This window comes from Rana temporaria, chromosome 5 (assembly GCF_905171775.1).
Source record: "Rana temporaria chromosome 5, aRanTem1.1, whole genome shotgun sequence".
NCBI lineage: Eukaryota > Metazoa > Chordata > Amphibia > Anura > Ranidae > Rana > Rana temporaria.
Window position 1 is genome coordinate 157,920,244 of NC_053493.1, and position 20,487 is coordinate 157,940,730.

General features: G+C 42.0%; 1 protein-coding gene across 1 annotated transcript in view; it reads right to left on the reverse strand.

Moving 5' to 3' along the window:
• Positions 1–20,487, reverse strand: part of MLH1 (mutL homolog 1) — an 88,990-nt gene that overhangs the window by 44,310 nt on the left and 24,193 nt on the right. The window contains exons 8-9 of the mRNA XM_040353296.1: positions 8,606–8,694; positions 3,783–3,895 (exon numbers count right to left, since the gene is read on the reverse strand). Coding sequence (XP_040209230.1) covers positions 3,783–3,895; positions 8,606–8,694 — 202 coding nt within the window. The remainder of the gene's footprint in view (positions 1–3,782; positions 3,896–8,605; positions 8,695–20,487) is intronic.

Consider the following 20,487-nt stretch of genomic DNA (forward strand, 5'->3'; position numbering starts at 1 on the left):
GGTGGCACGGATGAGCACTCATGAGTACCAACAGGGCACTGTAGTGGTATAGATGAGCACTCACTGCTGGCATGGATGTGCACTGTAGGGCACTGTTAAGTACTCAACGATAGGCATTGTTGAGCACTGTAGTGGCACTGATGAGCATTGTAGAGCACTCAGGATCATGCCAGCTCGTGATGCTTCATTGTTTCTCTCTTTTCTCACCTATACAGTGTGTTAGGACAGAGAAACTATGCACCAGCGTGAGCTAAAAGGGGCACGATCCAGGTTTGTTAGCAAATGATTGCTCCGTCATTGGACGGAGCGATCGCGTGGTAAAGGGCCGCTGTGATTGGGCCTTTACCAAGATCCATGATGCACTGTGTCCCGGGGACCCAGCAATCACAGACACTTTCGGGTGCAAGCCCTAGGGGGTGCGCATGAAGCAAGCATAGTAGGCCATCATATGACAGCCTCCCAGAACTAGCCAACAAGGTTAAGGCATATCTAAAAGACAAAACCTTTATTTTTACATTTTGGATAGAGTGTGAAAGTATTATAAATGCGGTTAGGTTTTTACTGCTGCCTGGGTCCCCACTAAAGAAATCCATTCTCTCTCTATCCCGGTGACCAAGGTCACTGGAACTAAAATGGAAGGAAAATTTAAAACTTCAAGTAGCGACCTGAACAAAAATAGCAGAGAAATCTTCAAATGGCGACATCTGTTCTGCTGACGACTGTCTAAGGTAAGATTTACCTCACTTTGAAGAGATTTTCTCAAATTCTCTGTTGTGTTTACAGGACAGGAAGTAAAACAATCTCTTGAATGAGATCGATGATGCACAAAAAAAACCTGACTCTAGCCAAAATGGGAAAAAAAATAAAAACCCACACACTTTGAATTTTATATAATGCAGGGTTTGACAAATTTTCTTTTAAATCTAGGGGCTAGCAAAAAATGTTAGGAGCCCTTTTTTTAACCACTTGCATACTGTGCCCTTTCACCCCCTTTCTGCCCAGGCCAATTTTCAACTTTCACACTTTGAGTGACAATTGCACGGTCAGGCAACACTGTACCAATATGATATTTTTATTATTTTTTTCACACAAATAGTTGGTGGTATTTAATCACTGCTGTTTTTTTTTTTTTTTGCTAGACAATGAAAAACAGATCGATTTGTTTTTAAATTATTATTTCTGTTATAAAATGTTGTAAATAAGTAATTTTTCTTTTTCACAAATGTACAGTGATGAGGCTGCACTGGTAAGGCAGCATTGATGGGCACTGATAGGTAGTACTGGTGGTCAATGATATGCTGCACCCTGATTATCAGTGTAAATGTCCCTCGTCACAGGATAGCTGGTTATCGGAGGAAAGGAAATGCTGATATCCGGCATTTGTTCGCATTTGATCAGCTGTGATTGGACACAGCTGATCACATGGTAAAGGGCCACTATGATTGGCTCTTTACCTCAATCTGTGATCAGCTGAACCGGAGGACCACACTGTAGCGGTCTTTTGGCTTTAGCGCAGTCTGCAAGTGGCAGGTGAATGTAGATGGCTGACAAAAGCCCAGGCGCCAGGACGCACTTTCTAGTAGCCATGACAACTTTGCGCTTGGGATTTGTCAAGCCCTGCTTTAATGGTAGTAATATGTTGCAGGAATCAGGACTGGAAAATGGAACGCAGGTTTCATATTTGCCTGTATAGTAGAAGCCACTACCTTCAAGGAGCAGATCTACCCAACTGTGCAAATGCAGCTCAGATGTAAACTCTATGTTCTAACTAACCTAGTGCCCATATGCAACTCATAATTAAACATCCAAATCTAGTGCTACCTAGAAGGGCTTTCAGCAAAAAATAAATACTGTACACATTCAAGGATCAATGCCCAAGTCAAAAAGAGCAAATATCTACTCTAAGTATCATTATAATATAAAATTGAAACATCTGAACCTCAGCTTATGTTTCCACCATTTTAAAGTGGTTGTAAACCCATTACAACCACTTTAACCTACAGGTAAGTCTAAATTAAGGTTTACCTGTAGGTGCTTGAAATATCTTCCAGACCTGCACGGTTTAGGAGGCATTTGCAAATCGCCGCATGTTCTGCGCATTTGCCCTTTCTAACTCTGGTCATGTCATGAGTGGAGTGACGTCACGCGACTCCAGCCACTAACAGAGCCGGAGTTCGCGGCCCCAAATGGAAGAGGGGTGAAGAATGGACGCTCGCTACTTGCGAGGAAGACGGGGACATCGCGGGCTTCTCCTGCAGTTGTTACATAATGGGCTACTATGCAATGCATAATAGCCCATTATGCTTTACCTTTGCAGGGAAACAAAGAGGAAGTAACACCCATCAGGGTTTACTTCCTCTTTAAAGACATGAAATGCCTGTTTCAACTTGTTTAGACATACTGAGTGAATACCCAATTTGCTTTATTTAGACAACAAATTATCAATTATTCATAACGTAAAAGCAGATGAAACTCTTCAATCGACTTCTTTCCCTTGGTCAAGCAGATCCTAAACCATCAAACATTATGGGGCAGATCCACAAAGAGAGTACACCGACGTATCTACGGATACGCCGGCGTACTTTCAAATATCCCGCGTCGTATCTTTGGTTTGAATCCTCAAACCAAGATACGACGGCATCTGGGTTAGATCCGACAGGCGTACGCCTTCGGATCTTAGATGCAATACTTCGGCGTCCACTGGGTGGAGTTCCCGTCGGTTTCCGTGTCGAGTATGCAAATTAGCTATTTCCGACGAGCCACGAACGTACGAGCGGCCGTCGCATTCTTTTACGTAGTCTCTAGTCGGCTTTTTCCGGCATATAGTTAAAGCTGCTGTTTTGTGGCGAATAGTTAAACCTGCTATGTTAAGTATGGCCGTCGTTCCCGCGTTTAATTTGAATTTTTTTTTTTCGTTTGCGTAAGTCGTCCGTGAATCGGGATGGACGTAATTTACGTCCACATCAAAACAATGACGTCCTTGCGATGTCATTTAGCGCAATGCACGGTGGGAAATTTAGGGACGGCGCATGCGCAGTTCGTTCGGCGCGGGGACGCGCTTCATTTAAATGAAACACGCCCCCCTACTCGCCGATTTGAATTAGGCGCCGTTACGCCGCGAGAGATACATTACGCCGCTGTAACTTACGGCGCAAATTCTTCCAGGATTCAAAACAAAAAAAGTAAGTTACGGCGGCGCAGCGTATCTCAGATACGCTGCGGCGGGGAAGATCTTTGTGGATCTGCCCCTATGTCCACTATATAAAAAGCTATGAAGCACACATCCTGCTTTGAACAACTACAAAACCACTGCTCAGTATGGAAAACATGTCAACATTGGGTAGACTGTCAACGTGAATTACATGTCTGTAGTATAGTTTAGAATTTACTGCACTTGAACGCAAAACCTACGTTCTCAGAACTCCCTAAAGCCAGCCACAGACATTGCGATTTTTTCCTTTAAAGTACAGGTTGCAGGAAAGAAAAATCGCTGAGTTCCCCCCTCAACATTGACTTTCTCCCATTCAGCTATTGTGTTCTCCCACCGGGAGAGCCGTCCCTGTCGAGAGAACAGTGATAATTGCTATTGACTATAGCTGCTTCATCTTGCGATACTCCTGCTAAAAAGTTCAAAGGGTAGACAACCACAATAGATTTGCTATTTAAAGTGTACCATTATGAAGTGTATTGGAATCATAAAATTTATCAAATATCACATTTTTTAAATGTATGAAAATAACAGAGCTGTTACAAATTCTACAAGTTATATACTGTATACTTACAATTAATGAAAAGCAAAAAAATGCATTTCTTCATTGAATAGTTGGCATTAGTTACGTAACCTTTAAGTTTAAATGCCAGTTTTGCATCTTCACAACCAACTTCAATTAGCTCCCTGTAGTTAAATGAAAATATCATTATTAAAATAAAAGCATTTAACTGCAACAAATTGGCACAAAACAAAGGATTTATACATGCGCAAAATGACACAGACCAAAATAGTATCTTAACCCTTTCGCTGCTAGATCCCGTGCTCCATTTTGTACACTCAGGTGGCCAAACCATTTTTGCAATTTTTTCTTTGTTTTTTTAATTTTTCACTTTCAGGTTTCAAAGTTTGTAAAAGACCCCCCAAACCATATATTTTCTGAAAGCACATGACCAGTAGAAAAAAAAGGTGCTACCAATTTCTAAAGGTACCACGATATTTGCACAAATGTTTATTAAAAAAAATATTTTTGCTAAAAATCCACTAAAATCATGATCAGCAGATTTTTCAAAATTCCTACTAAATATAAAAGCTTAAAGTGGTTGTAAACACAAATTTGACACTTTTACCTACAGGTAAGCCTATAAGGCTTACCTGTAGGTAAGATTAATATCTCCTAAACCTGTATGGCAGGGCTCAAAATTTCAAGTCCTGAGTTACTAGCCAGGCCTCAAGGGTTACTCGCCACCAGTTGCCCTACCCGACCGCACCCATAATCACGCTCTCATAAAATTATCTCATGAAATGACACTTAAATGTTTTATGCAGAATTACATTACATTACAAAAATAAATATTAAACAACAATTTTATCAGTTCCCCTCAATGCAGGCTCACCTGTGCCCATCAATGCAGCGTGACCTGTGCCCATCATTTCAGCGTGACCTGTGCCCACCATTGCAGCCTCACTGTGCCCCACATTGCAGCCTCACTGTGCCCCAAATTGTAGCCTCAATGAGCCCCAAATTGCACCCCCACCCCGAGACGAAGTGATCTTCTCACGAAACGCGTCGGGTGGAGTGAGTGACGTGTGGACGCCATCCCCTTCATTTCTCCAACGAGTGGCTTTTGTTCCTGGATACGTCCGGCCGGCGTTACAGGCCAAATGCTGATTTTATTCAACCCAAATGTGAGTTGTATATCTGTTTACTCCTGTTTTAAATAAATCACCCGGATTTTATGCTATGTGGAGCTTTGTTTTGTTTTTTATATCAATCATTGAGCACGGCATGGTCTCAGCGCAAGTGGAGGATCTACTGCTGATTTAACATCTATGGTTGAAAGATATGTTGATAGTGGTCCGGCAGGACCTTGATTTCTGGTAAGCAGCTGCATGATTGGTGGTGGATTCACGTCTGGTGCCTACAACAGCATTCTTGAAGCTTTCACGGGTGTCTTCCTTGTCATACGGACTTATCACAGAATTTTATTCAATTTTTCAATTTTCAATTTTGGAGTTCACGGACTGTACACACCACTTTGTGGTTTATTATTATTAATTTATCCAATATTGTTGTCACGTTATTACACATTTATTGTGGTATTTATCACTGGGCTTGCACAATATTGCCCAGCAGGGCCAGGTGGCTTTGGGCCCCCTGACTTTATGCAATTTATAGAAGTGTTTATATCTTAGAGTGTTAATTTAGAATTTTTTTAACACACGCACTTGGGCACACGCCCAATTTGTTTGTTTGATATAAGTTCACCATTTGGTTTAGCGCAATTATCCTTCCTTTTTCCTGTACTTATTTTGTTTATACACAATTTAATTGCTGCTTATCAATCCTAACATTTCACCTTAGCGCAGTTGTTTCCAAACAATTTTTCTTCACTGTGCCCCAAGCTGCAGCCTCACCGTGCCCCAAAATCCAGCCTCACTGTTCCCCAAAATCCAGCCTCACTGTGCCCCAAAATCCAGCCTCACCGTGCCCCAAAATCCAGCCTCACCGTGCCCCAAAATCCAACCTCACCGTGCCCCAAAATCCAGCCTCACCGTGCCCCAAAATCCTGCCTCACCGTGTCCCAAAATCCAGCCTCACCGTGTCCCAAAATCCAGCCTCACCGTGTCCCAAAATCCAGCCTCGCCAGGGCGGAGGAAGTGAGAGGGCGGCCAGGACATAACTGGAGAAAGATTAGAGCCACGGGAGTGTTTTCCCAGCACGATCGCCCCTGTGGAAGAGAGCATATAGGAAGAGGAAAGCCGTAGGATCGCAGAGCGGTAAAACACACTATAACAGCTGACATTGTCTCCGCTCTGCTCACTCTCACACAGCCCCGCCTCCTCCTGACTCCGCGCTTGTAATAGACAGAAAGCGGGTCCAATGCTGGGATGTATTCTGTCTCACAGGCGCGGGATCAGGAGGCGGGGCTGTGTGAGCGGAGACAATGTCAGCTGTTCTAGCGTGTTTTACCGCTCTGCGATCCCGCGACTTTCCTCTTCCTATACACTCTCTTCCACAACGCACTGAAAGAACGTCTCCCGATCAACTCCGCCTGCCGGCGGTGCTCGCTCCCCCTCTCCCTGGCAGCTCAGCTCCTCGCCAGCCCTCATTTTCCACTCGCAGACCTTGCCGGGAAGAAAACTCCTTGCGCGCATGCGCAGGAGTGACGTCATCGTGGCTCCGGCCACTCACAGCGCCGGAGCTGCGAACGCGGAAGATGTCAGCTCCCTCGGGGTGGATCGGGCTCTGATACGGGGGCTTCGGTCTGAGGCAAGTACTTCATAATGAGCTAGTATGTGTGGCATACTAGCTCATAATGAGCTAGTATGTGCTGCATACTAGCTCATTATGCCTTTACCTTGCAGGTTTTTTTTATTGTGCGAGTTTATGTACACTGCTGCTGGTAGATGGACGTTTAGGAGCAGTTGGGCATTTTTTCAACTGCTCCTGAACTCTCCTCTATGTTATCTTTAACAGTACATGTACACAGGCTTGTTTACAGTCGTTTCTAGGCAGTTGAGTTTAAAGGATTTTTCTGGAACCCCCAAAAAATGCGTTCAGAAGCCGTTTAGAGGCATTTCAACCTCTAAAGTGGTTTAGCAGCGTTTCGTGTACAGGTGGTTTTCATTTTAACAAAAAATAAATAAATAAATATTTTTCCAAACGCTTCTATTCATCTAGCAGATCGGATGGTATCGGATGGAAATGGACAGGCGGTCAGTTTCCATCAGACCGCCCCATAGAGAACAGCGGGCTATGTCCGTGTCCGCTCTGCATTAGCAGAGCGGACACGGACCTGTCATCCACCTGCTCAGCAGAGATCAGCAGACAGATCGCCCGCTGAGCAGGCAGACCTGCTTGACAGAGTTTGCTCCATGTGAAAGGGGTGCTGGGACACTGTTGCCCTACAGGGTGCCAGACTCATACTTTTGTATGAGGTTTTTTTTCCCCCCAAGCCACATGATTATATTTTGAGGCTCTAATTGTCTTGAAAAAGGTTGGGATCACCCACTTGTGACCATAACAAATTAATATTCGCTATTGTCTTCCAGCTTCTCCTCCTGGCCAGTCAGGGAGGATCGGGTTGGCCGGGAGGAGAAGCTGATGAAGCCGTGGAGCGGTGAGTGCGGGGCATCACCGTGGAGGGGTGAGTGGTGGTGGTAGACCTGGGGGGGTCTAAGTTTTTTTTACATTTTTACTTTTGTACATTTTTTGGGGGGTTTTAGTTTTTGGTGGGGGGGTGACATATCAGAAGTCTGAACAGACCCCCCTATCTCTTTTTTTGAAGACTGAAGATAGTCCATTTCTCTGTAGCACTTTAATTGAACAAATGCATGGAATCTGTATAGAGATTCCATTCATTCATAAAATGACAGTCTGATACATAGTAACACTTGCGGTTTACTATGCATCAGCTGTCAGTGGATATAGCAGCGATCGCTGTCTATATCCATTGTACAGTTAGTAAACACATGTTTATAAAGCCCCTCAAGCCCCAAACTTCACTTCCACCCACGCCGCTCCCCTCCTTCCCCCTGCCATGATCTCCAGCCTGACAGCTCAGTTCAGGGAGAAGATACAAGCAGCGGGAGGGAGAAATGCGCTCAGAGAAGGAATGGATCGGGGGTGCGAGGGGGTTTTCTGACCAGCGGGGGGGGGGGGGGGGAGACACATCTAGGTCCCCCCAAAAGCCCCCAGCAGCACCTGAAGCCGGTGGGAATGGCAGAGGAGAGATGCTGGTTAATGATGGTGGCTGCAGCGGCCCGGTTTGTGGGGGGGGGTGGACAACGGGGGTTTCGGATCGGGTGTAGGGGGAAATCAGTGCCGTGGGGTAAGGGGATAGGAAATGAGTGGGGCGGGCAGTTTTAGGTGAAACAGAGTGGTGGGATAGAGAAGCAGGGGGCAGGGAAGTGGCGGCATGGGTGTGTCATGTTACAACATTTCTTGTAAAACTGTTAATGTTGGTGTTTTCACCCTGCACTATTGAACATCATGTTGTATGATATAGCCAGTATCTTTTGTTTTTTTAATCATAACATGTTATCATTATTATGTTAATAAATAACTATTTATTTCATCTTATACGGTTTACCTGATTACATTGCTGTTTCAAAGCCCCACGGGGGAAATTTCCCATTTTTCAAGCATCTATCGGGGTATGCAGCACTTGCATCTCTCCTTCATGTGTCTTTTCCTTGCTCAAACTTACATACTATAGTTTTGAAAACTGTATAACTAAAAATGATTTAATGAACAAGGACTTCCCTGAGAAAATTCATCATGAAGTAAATTGGAAGTTAAACCATTTAAAAGGATCTCTGAAAGAGGAAGACCATTAATGTAACTTTAAATGACCTAAGCATTAGAGTAAGGTGAACCAAATTAGTCTGTACCTGCTTACAGCATTCCCATATATAGTCCGGATGTTGTCCACTGTTGTTGCATTTGATAAAGTTCGTACATCTGCCATCGTCTCTCCATGCTGAGCAAATGAAAAATAAGATTTTAGCAGCAAAAGAGAACATTGCAGTGGTAATGTATAATATAGTTGACAATGGTCATGAACATACTGGAAAGCCTGGTGAGGCAAACATATCCAACAGACCAAGGAAAATACAAATAAAAATCTCTTTGGCAGCAGTAATGCATCTAATGGAAAAGGGAAAGTCCTGGAAATCACACATCACTGCAAAACCCCCGTAAGGTGGTATAGGACAGCCTCAGCCCGGGCCCCAACCAGGCCACATCCTCAATGTCTTTCACTCCGCCCATGAAGCTTAATCATGGGGAAGCAGTAATGCATGTTAAATGTTTCCATGCAATTGTTCCTGGCTGAATTTTATAAAAAAAAGTATAACCTTGATCATCTAGTGCAGGGATCTACAAACTTTTCAAACAGAGGTTCAGTTTATTGTCCTTCAGTCTTTAGGAGGGCCGGATTGTGGTCAGCATGGGCAGAAAATGTCCCGGGCCCGGCATCAGCGAGAATAAATGGGGCCTCAGGGTTTGTGGTCAGTAGGAGGAGGCGTAGTGCTCCTATTAGTATGAGAAATAGTATCCCATCATTGCTATCAGTGGAAGAAATAGTGCCTCCTTGTTGGTGTCAGTGGGAGGAATGGTACCCCAAGGGCCAGATAAAGACTGGCAAAGGGCCACAGTTTGGAGACCACTGATCTAGTGCAACCTGGAGGATTCTGTTTTTTTAGGGGAGTCTCAGAGGCCAATGTTATTTTATAATAAAAACAGGAAGATTATGTTGGATGGAGCAAAATACAGGGCAGTTTTAAGAGAAAACCTGTTTGAGTCTGCAAAAGACATGAGACTGGGGTGGAGGTTCACCTTCCAGCAAGACAACGACCCTAAAGATAAAGCCAGAGCTCTAATGGAATGGTTTAGATCAAAGCATATTCATGTGTTAGAATGGAGCCGTTAAAGTCTAGACCTAAATCCAATTGAGAATCTGTGGCAAGACTTGAAAATTGCTGTTCACAGACGCTCTCCATCCAATCTGACAGAGCTTGAGCTAATTTGCAAAGAATGGGCAAAAAATTCTCTCTAGATGTGCAAAGATGGTAGAGACATACCCAAAAAGACTTGCAGCTGTAATTGCAGCGAATTTACATTTTTGGTTGTAACATAAAAAAAGATGGAAAATTTCAAAGGATATGAATACTTTTTTAAATCACTGTATAAATACCATCGTTTGAAGACTCTTTAGCTTTCACATAGACTAAATAATATACATTGATTTGGGTTATTTTTTACCAAAGAAATTTGGCAGGCCAAAATTTATGGAGAAATAAAAATTTTGCAAATAAATATTCTAACAGAAACCAAGAAAAACATGTTTAACATTTTCTGTATTTTTTCATTCATAAAAGCATAAAAAAAAAAAAAAAAAAACCCCAGTAGTAATTATACAGCGGGTAAAATAAGTGCTGAACACGTCACTATTTTTCTAGGTAAATATATTTCTAAAAGGTGCTATTGCCATGACATTTTCACCACGTCGGTAACAACCTATGCAATCCATACATACAAAAAAACAAAACAAATACGTTCAGAAATGATTTTATGTGTAATAAAATGGTATGACGCAGGGAAAAAGTATTGAACACACTTACTGAAATTTGTTTAATACTTTGTACATAATTCTTTGTTGGTAATGACAGCTTCAAAATGCCTCCTGAATGGAGAAAACTAGACGCATGCATTGCTCGGGTGTGATTTTGACCCATTCTTCCACACAAACAGCCTTCAAATCTGTAGGGTTCCGTGAAACTCCTACGAACTCCGATCTTTCCATAGATTTACTAATGGATTCAAGTCAGGTGATTGGCTGGGCCAATCTAGCAGCTTTTTTTTATTTCTTTGAAACCAATTGAGAGTTACCTTGGCTTTGGGATCATTGCCTTGCTGAAATATCCACCCTGATTTCATATTCGTCCTCCTGGTAGATAGCAGCAGATTTGGTACATTTCTCCCCATTCACCCTTCCGTCAATGACATTGCCAGTACCATATGCTGTAAAAAACAACAGCCCCACACCATGATGTTCCCATCTCCAAACTTTACTGTTGGTATAGTGTTTTTGGGGTGATGTGCAGTGCCATTTGACCTCCGAACATGCTGTGTATTATGGCATCCAAAAAGTTCAATTTTGGTCTCATCTGACCAGACTATTCTATCAGTATTTCACAGGCTTGTCTAAATAATGTGCAGCAAACTTTAAACAAGCTTCAACGTGCTTTTTCTTGAGCAATGGAGTCTTGCGTGAAGAACGTGCATACAGGCCATGGTGGTTGAGTGCATTGTTTTCTTTGAAACAATTATTACTGCTAATTCCAGGTCTTTCTAAAGCTCTCCGCTATTGGACAACTCTTCTGATAATTCTTTTCACTTTTCTGTCAGAAATCTTGCGAGGAGCACCTGATCGTGGCTGGTTTATGGTGAAATGATGTTCTGTCCACTTCCGGATTATGGCCCCAACAGTGCTCACTGGAACATTCAGAAGTTTAGAAATCCTTCTGTAACCAATACCATCAATATGTTTTGCAGCAATAAGGTTGCAAAGGGTCTTGAGAGAGCTCTTTGCTTTTACACATCATGAGATGTTTACGTGACACCTTGGTAATGAGACACCTTTTTATAGGCCATCAGTGAACCAGTTGATATTAATTTGCACTGACAGGAGGTAGGATTACTTTCTTTTTTTTTTTTTAAAGTGTATTTTGTGCGTGTACTCGAGAGAGGAGCCAGACTGCAGGAGTTGGGAGTAGGCAGACCTCCCCCAGAGGCAATCTGCCACCTTTCTCCATGCCCCGGGTGGCAATGGCGGGTGTGTGAGGGGGTCCTCCCACACAGCCCGCCGGTAGGATTACTTTCTAATTACTGATAGATTGTCAGCTGCTGTCTTGGTTTTCCATGTCCTTTTGCATCTCCCTTTCTTCATGTGTACAATGCGTTTTCCCTATGTCATTCCATTTTATTACACATACATTACTGAATGTAAATTTGTTTGGGTTACTGTATATGTATGGATTGCATGTGTCGTTACCAACATGTGGTGAAAATTTCATGTCAATAGCACCTTTAGAAATATATTTACCTAATAAAATGGTGACGTGTATAATACTTATTTTACCCACTGTATATTATAGAGTAATTGTCATTCAAAGTGTGACAGCTGAAATCTAAAAAGTAGCCTGGGTAGGAATAGGATGAAAGTGTCCGGTATTGAAGAGGTTAAGTAATCGTATGAACTTGGTCCAAGAATTTTCTCACGAACAGTCGAAACCTGGAGATCTGAAGATGTTTCCAAAGGATACATAGGGTGTAGGAGTTCTGCACTAAAGTAACAACATATGTGAAGCAGAGTGTTTAATTTAAATTTGTAGAGGCACTCTTGCTCAAAATGTGAGATCTAGAAGACCTAGAAAGGAAGTCTGGGGGGCGTGGCTAGGCTTAGCATGTTAGAGGAGGTGCTCTCTGAGCACCTGCCAACATCCTGCCTTGGTGGTGTGGCCAGAGGCTGGGGGAGGAGTGAGAAAAAATAAACCTGCTCTTAGTCAGGCCTCTCTACCTGGCCCCACAGAGGAGCCAACTCTCAAGGACGTGTTCATGGCTGTGCAAAACGAATCACACACTTGCCTCCCTGACTACTCACTTAAGAGAGGATGTCACTATTATGCGGCATGATATGCAGAAAGTGCGGGAGCGCACATCTGCTCTGGAGGGAAGGGTGAGTAACAGAGTTGCAAACTAATCACCATGCTTTAATGATTTATAAAATAGACTCATGACAAACAACATGGATATTCTGGGCCTTCCTGATCGCATGGAAGGCAGGAGTTTATCGAGCAATGGTTGCTGGATGTCCGATAAGCAAATCTTCACTAAATTTCTTTGCAGTGTAAAGAGCACACAAAATCCCTGCTAGACCCCTGCCTCCGGGTAATGTGCTACATCCGTTTATCTTAAAAATGCTTCATTACAGAGACAGAGACCAGATCCTCTCTCTCCCCCGCACAAAGGGTAATATCGATGTGAACAGATCCAAAGTCTCCTTTGTCCCAGACTATTCTGTTGAAGTCCAACAACTAACAGTTCAGTTTGCGGATGTTAAAAGGTGCCTTCGCAATCTTCAGAACCAGTACGCCATGCTCTACCCTGCTAAGCTCTGGATCATTGCTTGGGGAGAAAAGCCATTCTTTACAAACCCTAAGGCGGCTGCCACCTGGCTTGACAGAAACGAGCAACACTTACCTTATCCTCCTTGCATTGCTAATTTCTCATTATGCATCTTAGAATATGGAGATATCGCCTGTCCAAAGCAGATCTTTAGCCATCCATTGCTGATACGGGATTCCCTGTACCCCAATCTTAGAATCCGGTATCAGGGACTCTCCCTGTACTGCATCTTACGCTTTTGGAGGGACCGGGTGATCCGCACTCTCCCTGGTACATACCGAGGCCTATTGCCTCATTGGATCATCGCAGCCATTTTGAGGCCTACGGAACCTTAGACACTACCGCGCTAGAGTTGTGACGGAGCGGTGGAACAGTTAAAACCTCCGTATACCGGGACGATTACCTCAGCCAGCGGAAGCCGTTGTGAAAGCGTCCGTTCAGTGGAGGAGACACCCGCTAATGTTGCTAAAAGCTTCCTCTAGCTCTGTTTTGGGGATAGGTCACTGAGGAGACATTGCCATATTGCGGCCTACCATTCCCCGACCTTTCTAGCCAATTGGGTGCTACGGAGATCTCTTACTGGGCCCGGGATTCCCCCTATAAGGCTCTGTATCATGCTATAGTACTCACGGGATCCATCTGGCTCGAAGCACGGACCGAGGCCTATTCCCGCAGTGGTGCTCCATCGCCATTTTGGGGCCTAGGTGATCGAGGTCGAGCGGGACGGGGACAGCAGGCGATCCGATCGCCGTGGCACTTTCGCCGGCAACACACCTCTTTACAGGAGGTAACGGACTCACACATCCCACCGGAGACTGGAGGAGGCGTCCATTATCATTCATGGAGGCCCTCTGACGCAGCTTATATTACAGGAGCAGAGGTGACACTGCCATCTTGTGGCCTGAAAGCTTATTGCCTCAGGATTCACGCAGTGTGGTAAATTCTGCTGTAATTGTACTTTTCTCCTCGCTGACTCAGTCTCTAATGGTTTCTCATTCAGAGTGTGATCCACCTGAACCATATATAGGCCTGTGGGACACTAATATAATATACTCTAATATTCTGTGGCTGTAGGAAACTAATATTCAGACACAAGGCTCTTAGGTCAGTATAAACCTTGATTAGCACATATAAGGAAGGACTTCCACTGACCTACAACGGAGCTCTATAGGGATAAATACTAACAGTGTTAACAGAAGAATCAGTATATGCACTGCTCATTACACCCTATGTGGTGTCAATTTATTGCCTCAGAAATAGATGTTTTACCTTGAAATCTGCCTTCAATAAATTGGAGGAATATTCGAAAGTCACTACTGAGATGGAAACTCAGTAGTTAGAGGATTGTACCACCACTGACCTTTACCTTGAAGATATCAACTTAAAGAATTTTCATGCTGTGAGGATTTATATATGAAATTTATATAGGAGCTGAATAACTATACATCACCTTTCTATAGACTTTGCACTAATAAATTAGCACATGTCTAAAAATTATCACAAAACCTATAAAAAGGGCAAAACACTTGATAAGCGCACTGCTGTGTCAAAGGATCTCTCCAATATGGCAACAGTACCTCAAACATATGCACTAACAACTACTGATGTGGATCCACCCCTTGAAGTCTCGGCATCCCCTGTCATGCATCACACTTTACCACAGGGACAAGTTCCGGCGGAAGCTGATCAATTAGCTCCTATTTTAGTTTCACCGTTTAACTCTATCCAAACGATCTCAAACTCAGAACAGGCTCTTGATGTTACCTTTAGTGTTTCTGAAATGTTTGCAAGAATATCTGAAATGCTGGACAGAGGCTTAGCACAAACAGCGGAAAAGATAACGGGAGACATTCGAGCTGATTTTCAAAACTTAGGAACAAGGATTGAAACTATAGAGCATAATTTGGATGTTAATATTACTAGGACAACTCAAAATGCCGATCACCTACAATACATTCAAGATCAGCTGGATATAGCACAAGCCAGAATAGATGAACTCGAGAATAGATCTCGGAGAGGTAATTTTAGGATCAGAGGCCTGCCTGAATCTATTCTTGATGTTGACTCTACAGTGCGGGACATTATCAAAATTTTGTTACCAAACATTCCGGCCCACAAATTGGACTTAGACCGAGCTCATAGGTCTCTGGGACCTATGAGGAAAGATGGTTTACCAAGAGATATAGTGGTTAAACCTCATTATTTTTCTACAAAGGAGGAGATAATGAAATGCTCACGCCAACGGGAACAACTGACCTACCAAGGAGCCAATATCCAAATCTTTTCCGATATCTCTCCTTATACGATACAAAAGAGAAGATCGATGAAACCATTATTATCAGCTCTTCTACAAAAAGAGATAAGATACAAATGGGCATTTCCTTTTGCTCTAAAGTTCTCTTATAAAGGCAACCACTATGCAGTCCATAACTTTCAAGAAGGTGAACGTCTACTGCTGAGTCTCAATATAATATCTACAGCTCCTGATATGGACACTTCTCCGATCCAGCAGGGCTCAACTAAGAGACAGACCCCTATAAGCCCGACATCTTCTACGTGGACCAAAGTCAAGTACAGGAAGGTTTAAGATGACTTTGTTACCTGAATGAAGTGGGAAAAGAACTTTTTTTTTCTTTTTCCTTTTCTCCCTTGTTGTATTTATTCTTTTTTTTAGGGACATTCATTGGTAACTATATCTCTACTCTAATGAATAAGTATATGTAAGCATTTTGGACATGTTTATTCCTGGGGAGTAGGAGGGAGGGAGAGGGAAGATAGTCTTCCATTGTTTTCTGTCTCTCTCTTTTCACTCGTATTGAGAGAAACTGCAAATAATACCATCTCCGTTTACTGAATGAAATACGCTCAAGCTGAATTTTTGTTAAAGGATTGCATTGTTTTATATATATTTAGTCATTGATAGCAGGTCAGTGGTGGGTCGTTAGACCTCGACTCACTCCTTAGATTGACGTTCGGTCGTCCTAGGGTGTGAGTTTGTAGCCCTTTTTATGGGCTATTCTAGTTTTATTTTTTTGAGTGATGGGAGGGAGATATTATCTTCCCATTACTCAGGGCCATCGTTAGGCCCTGTAATGTTCTGGTTTATCCTGATGAATCTATTATTTTATTCTTTTTCTCTGACTTTCTCTATCCTCTTTATTCTTTCTGTCCCTTTGGCCTGCCTGCCAAATGATGCTCATATTGAGATGAGGTTTAGGATGCGGTCTTGTGGTCCTTCAAATGCCTATTTCTCTTGTGATTTTGATTATGGAACCATCGAACTTCTATTAGACATACTGCCTGGGATCATTACTGTTTTGATGCATGGCTAGTACGGTTAGTTATCCCTCTTCCCTTCGTGTTATTTCTCATAACACACAGGGGTTAAATTCTCCAACCAAAAGGAGAAAAGCATTACAATACTATAAGACCATTCGTGTAGATGTAGTGCTTCTACAGGAAACTCACTTTCCAAAGCGGTATACCCCCTCGTTTTTACATGAAAAATTTCCAATGTTCTATTTATCCAAAGCTGAAAATAAAACCAAGGGAGTGGCTATCTTGTTCTCCAAGCACTGCAATTTTAACTCGACTAAGGAATACGTTGATCCGGATGGCAGATTTGTCATGGTCAAGGGTACCCTGGATGGAAACTTATATACCTTAATTTCCTACTACGCCCCTAACAGGGGGCAAAATTCTTTTTTCTGCAATATGTTCGAGACTCTCCAGTCGTTAATGGAGGGAATCATAATTATGGGTGGTGACTCCAATTTGGCCTTTGATACGGGACTGGATAAATCTGGACCGTCAAAGACTAAATTGATCAGGCCAACTAAGGCCAGCACGCAAATAGCTTGTCTGATTCACCAATCCGTATTATCAGATATCTGGAGGGAATTAAATCCGTCGGTAAAAGATTACACACACTACTCTAATCCCCACCAATCATTTTCTCGAATAGATCATATATTATTATCTACTCATCATATCCCTTGTGCTCAACATTCGTCTATCATAGATGTCCCATGGTCGGATCATTCCATAGTAATGTTGACGTTGAATAGGGTAAACGCTAAACAGAAAGTATCTCATTGGACCCTAAACCAATCACTTCTAAACGACCCCAATATAGCAATTGAAGTTGAAAGGGCCATAAAGGATTATTTTGAGGTTAATGATACCGACGGGATCTCACCAGAAATCTTATGGGCGGCTCACAAGGTAACGATCAGGGGCCAACTAATACAGATAGCAGCTAGACAAAAAAAAATAAAAAAAATGGAAATAGAAAGACTTGAATGTGAATTTACTGATTTGATCTCGCAACATAAAAAGGATCCTATAAGCTTTCCTACTTCCACTTTGGACGCGGCTAGAACTGCTCTAAATCTTGCACCAACGATTAGAGCGGATGAAGCTATTAAATGGTCCGGGACAAAATTCTATCGATTACGGGATAGAATTGGTCCTATGTTAGCCAACAAACTTTCACCCAGATTCAGATCTAGAACCATTCCCAAGATTAGACAAAATGATGGCTATCTTACTCTAAATCCACAAAAGGTAATGGAAACCTTTCAAAATTTTTATTCAAAGCTTTATCATTCAGATGGCGGATGTGATTCTAGTAGAATTGCAAAATTCCTTGAAGGCTTGGATTTTCCAAGTCTGTCGGATATACATAGTAGCGAAATGGAAGCTCCTATATCAGTTGAGGAGGTTATAGGGGTAATTAAGGGGTTGAAGGCAAATAAGGCTCCAGGTCCAGATGGATTTTCATCTCCTTATTACAAGAAGTTTACGATCCTTTTGGCACCCTATCTTGCGAGGTTTTTCAATGGTTTGTCTGAAGGTAATCCGATAGGTAGTGAACTTAATATGGCATACATATCTGTAATCCCTAAACCTGATAAAGATTCCAGCTTAGTTGAAAATTATAGACCGATATCTTTAATTAACAATGACCTAAAAATATTGACTAAAATAATGGCTAATAGACTCTCGACCTTCATAGGTCAATATGTACATAAAGATCAGGTAGGCTTTATTCCTAATAGACAAGCTCCAGACCAGATCAGGAGGGCGGTTGACTTGATTTCAATATTACAATCTGGATGGACAGGAAACAATAAACAGGAAGGTATGCTTTTGTCAATAGATCTACAAAAGGCCTTTGATTCGGTATCATGGCCATATATGTTTTCAATTTTGAAGAAGTGGGGATTTGGTCCCAAGACTTTGGGATTCTTAAATGCTCTTTACTCTTCACCTAAAGCCAGGATCAGACTTCAGGGTTTATTTTCAGAAACCATCAATATTAAGAGGGGTACTCGCCAAGGTTGCCCCTTATCTCCTCTGTTGTTCGCTGTTGTAATAGAATCTCTAGCTATAGCAATCAGAAGCGATCCGAACATCAGAGGGGTTAATTGTACCCAGAAGGAACATAAATGTGCTTTATTTGCGGATGATCTTTTGCTTTTTATTACTTCCCCAAAATCCACTCTACCTGCAATATATTCTCTATTGGATGAATTTTCTGAAGTATCGGGCCTTAAGGTCAATATGACAAAATCCAGGGCCCTTAATGTGTCGCTTTCTGATTCTATAGTTTCCTTCATCCGAAAAAATTACACTTTTATTTGGAATACATCATCCATTAAATATTTAGGTGTTAATCTAACCTCGAAATTTGAAGACCTTTATCAGGCCAATTACCCTCCCATGTATAAAAAACTTGAATCTGATCTAGAAGAATGGAATTCACATAACATAGGTTGGATGGGAAGGATAAATTCCATTAAAATGACTCTCTTACCCAGGATTTTGTACCTGTTTCGTTCACTCCCAATAACGATAAAGACAAACCATTTAAAAACCTTCCAGAGCATAATTACCAAATTTGTCTGGAAAAAGAAGAACCCACGTGTTTCTGCACGCTCTCTTTTTAATCTACCTGAACAAGGTGGTTTCGGCCTTCTGAACTTACTATGGTACTACAAGGCTGCTAGATTAGCTCAACTTTCGGATGTATACATACAGGGGGATCGACCTGACTGGATAAGTTTGGAGGAACAGGCTACTCCCTCTTACACGTTGGAAGAACTACTATGGGTCACTCCCAAGTGTAGACCTCCTATTATGTCACCGACTCTCTCCCAAACCATGGCACTATGGGACTCCCTTAAAAAGGATCCTTCTCTGATCTCCAAGGGCCATCCTTTAGCCAATCTATTCAAGGATCCTGATTTCACATCTAAGGTGGATGGGGAATCCTTTGAATGGTGGCTTGACAAGGGGGTATACCGCATTGGACGTTTCTTCTCACACTCGGGTCCCCATTCCAAACAATATTTTGGGAAAAACCTAGGTCTCCCACCCTCTGAAAAAACCGGATTCTCTCGAATTCATGATTTTACTCAAAATCTTTGGTTAGACAAGATCGTTTCAGGCGATATGACAGCATATGAAATAAGATGTGACCAAGCATTAGGAAGGAGGGGGGGAATCTCTATTATATATAGGTCTCTGGCAGATAATGGTCAAAAACTACCGCATATGTTGGCTTGGGAGAGGGATCTTCAGACCGAATGGGATTTGAAAGACTGGTACTCTAATTTTGAAAGATCTTTAAAAGGGTTTACCAATGTTTCACTTATAGAAGCTAACTTAAAGATCTTCACTAGGTGGTACTTAGTACCCTTGAGATTAGCCACTATTTACCCTTCTCAATCTCCATTATGTTTTAGAGGATGTCATGGGACAGGTTCTATGATTCATATATGGTGGGAATGCCCAAAAATACGTAAATTCTGGAATATGGTTTTTCATATTATAAGACGTGTAACTGGCTGTAATATACATCAATCTCCAACAATTGCTTAATTGAATGGATTTATACCGCAAGCTCACAAATCTATCAGGAAACTGATATCATTTATCCTCGTTGGAGCCAGAATTTCTATTGCTGCTGCCTGGAAAAAAACGTCAGTTTCAGTATTATATATGAAAAGAAAGGTAACTTGGATAATGGAACGAGAGAAGAGAATGGGCTTACTATTAGATTCCAATGACCAGTTTAATGAAGTTTGGGAACCATGGTTAAACTATTTGGGTATCTTAAATAACATATGAATTTAACAAGACAATTTACCGCATAAAGGTGATATACACTTGGCAGGCAGGCTATTAACCTCTCCCTCTCTCTTCTCTGTATTTCCCTCCTAATTCTCCTTTTCGTTTCCTCTATCTTTTTCTTTTGATCCGAGTTCTTTACTATGTTTTTATTTTATTAACAAACATAGGGTACATTTGATACATGAAAGTGTTGTTTGAGAATTTTTTCTTTTCTATATAGATTTTTAATCTGTGCATTCCAACAGAATTCTTTGTCTTTATGGGTAAACTATGACTTCCGGACATAGTGTTTTTTTCCCTATAATATTGGGATCCATGGAGTAAATCTTAGGAATGGTGTCTATTCCTCAATAGATTTTTTTTTTTTTCTTAATTGTTTGATGATATTTTATGGTATCACAATGTTATTACAATGAACCGGAACTGAAGGTTTACCAGAAATTCGTTT